The following is a 6,134-nucleotide window of genomic DNA, read 5'->3' on the forward strand; positions in this document are numbered from 1 at the left end:
AGAGAGAGAGACCCCCCCAATGGTCCTGATGCCACATCCACTCCAAGCCTCAGCCAGCCAGGATTGCAGGCACACCTGCACATTTAGCATGTACTGGGGGACCTTGGGACATGAACCTGGAACTCTCCCATGTGACTTCAGCATGGTAGAGCATCATACCACTGCTGTGCCACCCCCACTGACCAACTTGACTATTTTTAATAGATGTCATTGTATTAAAAAGGAAATGACATTTCTCATGGTTATTGTGTCATTACTTTGGAAAATTGGGTACTGAGAAGTATGATAAAGGCCAACATTTTAGTACAATGATCAGCTGATGAACGTCATGTTGGTCCTGTCCTTCGAGACTGAGACAAGAGCTTTCTGATGGAACTAATTTATGATTCCGAATTTGACTTCCTGGCAGGTGACAGGCATGGGGCTTGTCTGACTCTGACCTGAGCTGAGTTGTTGGGGAGGTAGAGCTGGGATAGGATTTAGATGGATGGGGCAACGGGGTACAAAGGAAGGTAGGTGAGGAAGGAAACAGGTCCAGAAGCCAAGGAGATAACGTGACCAATGCGTCAGCTCAAAAGAGCTCTGGGCAGAGAGATGAAACCACTTGCGTCAAGTAGTGTAAATACTGAGCTTTGCAAGTCGGAATAAGCACTACTGAGAGTGCAGATGGTCTGAGCAAACTAGAAAGGTAGCCAGTTGTTTAACCACTGCTTCTGTGTTTAAGGGGTGGCTGTAATCAGGTATCACGGCACTAGGCTTTGACTGCTCAGTAACCAAATGAATGAATCAGATACTCGGGAGATCATCAAGCTGAATCCCACCAAAGTGACACCATGGAACCGTGACAAAAGTAGAATTCCTAAACAAGAAGGGTGAATAAATTGTCCGTCTGTATTTGACTCGTATGTTAGTCATATCCAGTATTCCTACACTGTGCATTGATTTGTACATTCTCTCATCATCATTAATACAGTAGTAATAATAATAAATTTTACATCTACTTTCAGGGAAATATGTAGCCACTATTGAAAGTACCAGAGCACAGGTTGGCCCTGTAGCTTAGTTTCAAGGGAGTGAGATCCCACCTGGATGACCACAGTTCAGATCCTAGCCCTGGTGGCTTAAAAAACACACCAGGCATGTGGTGTGAATGCCCCAAATCATGACAGGATAAGAAAATGGAGGAGAGGGTATTGTGTGGCATGATCACGTCTCATGGGGCGAAGGTGTTTCTCCCTCCCTTCCTCTCTGTCTCCCTCTCTGGCAATCTGTTAATAATGCTCTAGTGATGGCAAAATGATGTCTGAATATTTATACCACAACCAATATCTCCTTTATAAGTTCCTCAGTTAATTGCAGAGAAGGGAGGACTTTTTTCCTGAGGTATCCAGAGTTAAGGCTCAGTTTCTGTTGTGTCTACAGGGCAAAGAAGGTATGAAGGATCTCAAACACTGGGTAACCCCAACATCACCTGGCTTTGGAATGTGCTAGCAGGCTTCTTGTATGCCTTTTTTGACTTAATGGAAACTCATAGTTAAATTAATTGGTATGACAATGACAGAAAAGGAAAAAAAAAAAGGGAGGCTCTGGAGCCTCATTTAACAGGCGAAAAGCTGTTCCCAATAGTTTTTCATAAATCCTCCTCATACCCAAGGGCGTTGAAGTAAATGTAGAAGCAGACAGGGCTAGATGAGGTCTGCATCCATCCAGGGCTACTGTCTGGATCGTGAGGTCAGGTGATATTCAGAGAAAGAGTTCTGTGCTTGGCAATTTCATCTCCGGTAGTGAAGACCTCCTTAAAACTCCCGTTTCCTACCTCCTTCCCTCCACCCTGATCCTTTATGCCTTCATTTTTTGGAACTTTAAGTTTTCCACCTGTGCCGCCCTGTATGGGCCAAGTCACTGGGTGGTTCAAATCATTTTGGTAATTATGTGGGCTTCTCTCTGCCTTACAAAGTATTCATGTGGGCAATAGGGCAGTAGGCACATGTAATTTTTATAATTAGTAGTGGTGAGGCAGTGGTGCAACTGGAGCCATATAAGAAATGTCCAGGAGGGGACCAGCAGTTGCTGTAAAGGCTATGTCGCTGGACTCCCATGTAGTTGAACACAGTTTGAGTCCCAGACCTGGTGGCTTAGACTCATGCCGCTGTGTGTGTGTGTGTGTGTGTGTGTGTGTGTGTCCGCCCAAGATCCTGGGGGGAGGATGGAGGAGAAGGAATTGCAGCATGGCCATCCCCCTAGGGGGTGATTTCTCACTTTCTGTCTCTCTCTGTCTCTGTCTTTCTGGCGAGTGCACACGCCCTATAGCAAACAAACAAACAAACAAACAAACAAAAACTCTCCAAAAAAAAAGGAGAACTGTCCTGGGTTTGTGTCCTGGGACCTCTCTAAGTGCCATGCCTGTGATCTGGATCACAGGAGATGGGGTGAACCATGGATTGGAGGGCCTGTTGAGTGTGTCTGTCTATCTCTGTGTCTCCCTTTCATGGAAGAAATATATAAACTTAAAACAAAAAAAGGCAATAGTAACATAAAACACATTAAGAAATGAAATATCTCCACTCTCACTAGCTGAAAACATCAAGCTACTTTGTTTTTGCTTTCAGTGCTTTTGCCATAGACACACATGCAGCATTCCCTGTCACCGATCGGGCCCTGCCTCTGCTACGCTACTCACCGTATAAGATGTAGGTTCCCAGGGGTTTGAGGAGACTGAGCCCTTTCCCAGTGTTATCTCCACAGAGGCAATCCAACACGATGTCCACACCTTCAGCAGAGATTCTAAATGATGAGAAGACAAAGCAAAATACTGTGGTCGGCCAGAACCAAACTCAGTTCTCTTCCCTTCCTGTAGCATATCGTCTGGCTCCCATAATCAGGAACTTTGAGAGCTCTGGGAGTAGCAAGAAAGAGTGCATATAACCCTTGCTCCACAATACGAACTGTTAACTGACTTATTAACTGTTATGTGACAAATGTAGGTCAAGCCTTTTATTTATCAGCTCCTTTCATTCTTACACAAAGAAGCATCCTCATTCTACTTTACAAAGGGGAGAGCTGAGGCTCAGAAGTTGAGTGAGACACCCAGATACAAACCCTCTGGTCTGAGTCCCATCATCCTTCTTCTACCCCACACTAGCTCCTGGTATTAGACCAGCCAGATTTTTAGTTGCTTCCAGTTTCGTGAAAGTCTTAACAGTGAGGACCTGGGGGTAAATCCACCTCCTGGGCTTTGGCACTGTTTATTGCCCAAGGTGCTAGAAATAAACTCCTAAACCCATCTGTTCCCCATTGTCATGGGGTGGCTGGTCTACCAGGAGTTGACTTTCCTCCCTTCCCTTCACCATTCTGGTGAAGAAATAAAGACACATTAATCTGACATGTAAACATCTATTGGATCCAGACACTGGGTCTAACCTAAAACTGACTCACAGAGGAAGAGTTAAATAGAAGTTCTTCCTATAGCAATGGGAGTTTGAAGTGCAGAGCGAATCCACCTTTGTACTCCATTAAATAGACAAAACATTTGTTGATCTCATCTTCTATTCATTCATCCTTTCATGGATCTATTTGTTCATTAATGCATTTCACAAAGGTATATTTGGCTTCCACTGTTAGAAAATATTATAAAGGAGGAGAAGGCTATGAGATTATAGGGAAGATATTCATGCACAGAGATTCCTACTGTAGCTGAGCCCTGCTCTCTTTAGACAAGAATGGCATTTCCTCAGGTTGGTGAGTTTGCAGCATTATCCTGTCGTAGCAAATATCTCAGATTTTCTACTTTCACCTTCAGCCCCCAGGGATGTTTAGGCATTGCAGTGCACATCAAAAGATGAGTCCTGTTTTCATAGTGCCACTATTTAGGAAATTGCACATGCATCTCCTGGGTTCAGACGTGAAGCTGGCTGCCCCATACCCCATAACAGTTGAGTACTGATGTCAGTTTTTCCTTCAAAAGCACTCAAGCCATGGCTAAAATTCAGCCTGTTTCTGAGGCTCATCTAAAATGATCAACTTAGCCCCTGCCTAAGAGAACGCTTATCTGCACAAGTATGTCCTCTTAAGTCTCACCTGAGCATTCAGAATCAGGAAATGAGCACAGTGGATCTTCTCTTTGTGTGTGCATCAGAGTCACCTGGAGGGCTTCTTACAACACAGGGTAACCCTCCCTTCCCCTTCTCTCCAAGCAACTGATGTGGCAGGTCTGAGGGGGCCCAACATTGCTTTTCTAACCAGATTCCAGATGCTGCTGCTGCTAACTCCAGCTCCACTCTGAGAACTGGTGTAAGCCAGCTGACCTGGAGCCAAACCAGCATTTCTCAATTAATTAGCTAATCTGTTCATTAAATATTTAGCACTGGGTACTGCACTAGGCATGAGAGGATGTAATGGTGAGCCCAAACAGACTTGATTTCTCTCCTTTTGGAGCTTACATTAGGCAGACACTCACCAAGGATAAAAATTAAAGCTGATAATAAATAAAAATCAATTAATTTTTAAATTAATTTAAAATAAAAATTAAGTTGAAACAGAGTCTAATGTCACAAATGTGCTATGAAACTGGGTAAATTGAGGAACTTCACAGTCAGGGTTGCCAGGAAGGCATCCCTGGGGAAGTGAGGGAGCTAACTAGGCAGAGAGCAAAGGGAATCATGGGCAGAGGGAACAGTACGTGAGCAGGCCTTGTGGTGGGAGGGACAGTGGGAGGCAGCCAGAGTGGCTGGAGTAAAGAAAACAAAGGGTGGGGCTGGAGAGCAGGTGAGAGCTGGACCACTCAGACTGTGTTGCAGGGCTCTAGGCTGGTGCCTCACGCCTAGTGATCAGGTCACCACCTTGCATGGTGGGCTGAGTGTGCTGCTGCTGCTTCTTCTTATTATTATTATTTTGGTCTCCTTCACTTCTACCTGTGTCTGTTTTTCACCAAGTGTGTTCATGACCCTTTTATCCTATAGGTATTTTGAAATCCTCTAGTACAGCTGGAATTCCACCCCGGGTCTAATTTAACATCAAAGCTGGTGGCCTTTTCACCACTCTAAGATTTAATAAACGTTCGAGCCAGTGTAATTATGGAAGCATCACTATAAAGCAGCTCTGGGAAGCTGTCAGCTTAATTTGATCTTGGAAGAATTCAGGCTTAAATTTTGTCTGAAAATACATACATATATATCTAGAGTCTGACCATGTTATTCCAAATATCTAGGCCAAGAGGTTTCTGTTTTCACTCCCCCCTCACCACACACACACACACCCAGCTTGTAGGCGAGGCCCATGGTCAGGGTCCCATACATTCAGTCTAAGTTTCCAATCACTGGATAACTGTTTCCTGAGGGCTTACTTCATGTGAGGCCTCAAGGTGCCAAGGTGGGAACACAGGCACATGCTGAGCTCGCCTCTGGCACCCAGGAGTGTGTGGGCTACTAGGGGAGACATCTGTAAAGGGACAACCCAAACACAGCAGTCAGCATTCCGACAGAGCAGCTCAGGGCGTTTGGAAGATCACCCCTCTGCTGGTGCTGATAGACGAACAGACCTGGCCGGGTGACCAAGACAAGGCATTTCTCAGAGAACAGTATAATAGCTTGGCCTAGAGCAGCCAGGAGGCTCTGAGACACCAGCCATAGGAGTGAGTCCTGGCCAAAGTCTCTTTCCCAAAGATTGGCCATCATACCTCACAGCTAACATGGAGATCAGTGGGCCAGGCAGAGAGGCGGCTTAAGGCAGGAATAGAAATAGGAATTTTGTCTTAGTGCTCCGTGAATTTGGTCTAAGTGTTAATTTAGTTCTGCCACTTACTTGCTGTGTGACCTCAGATAAATTACTTAGCCTCCCTGTATCTGTTTCTTCAACTGTGGAAGGGAATGATGCTGATACTACTTGAACTTTCTGAATCTCTTTGAGATGCTGTATTGGACTAATGTACATGGGAAACAGGGCCCAGCTTGTGGAAAGTTCTGGGTCTATGGTAGTTTTAGGACTCTTTTTTGGGAAGGGCCACGTTAAGGAGGTCTCTTGATTGGGAAGGGTGTGCAAAGAAAGAGTAGGTAAACCACCACCACCTAACGGTCAACACAAGCAACCTGGAGAGTGGGTAAAGCCCTGAGCCCAGATACCATGAGAACTGAGGCTCA

At 45.1% G+C, this 6,134-nt stretch overlaps 1 protein-coding gene across 2 annotated transcripts in view; it reads right to left on the minus strand.

Annotated features, from left to right (window-relative positions):
- The window catches only part of VAT1L (vesicle amine transport 1 like), a 166,137-nt gene that overhangs the window by 89,281 nt on the left and 70,722 nt on the right, over positions 1-6,134 (minus strand). For both annotated transcript variants that reach the window (XM_006152602.1, XM_014589388.1), the window contains exon 5: positions 2,681-2,784. In XM_006152602.1, the coding sequence (XP_006152664.1) occupies positions 2,681-2,784 (104 nt within the window). The remainder of the gene's footprint in view (positions 1-2,680; positions 2,785-6,134) is intronic.

This window comes from Tupaia chinensis, unplaced genomic scaffold (assembly GCF_000334495.1).
Source record: "Tupaia chinensis unplaced genomic scaffold, TupChi_1.0 Scaffold000355_1, whole genome shotgun sequence".
Classification (NCBI taxonomy): domain Eukaryota; kingdom Metazoa; phylum Chordata; class Mammalia; order Scandentia; family Tupaiidae; genus Tupaia; species Tupaia belangeri.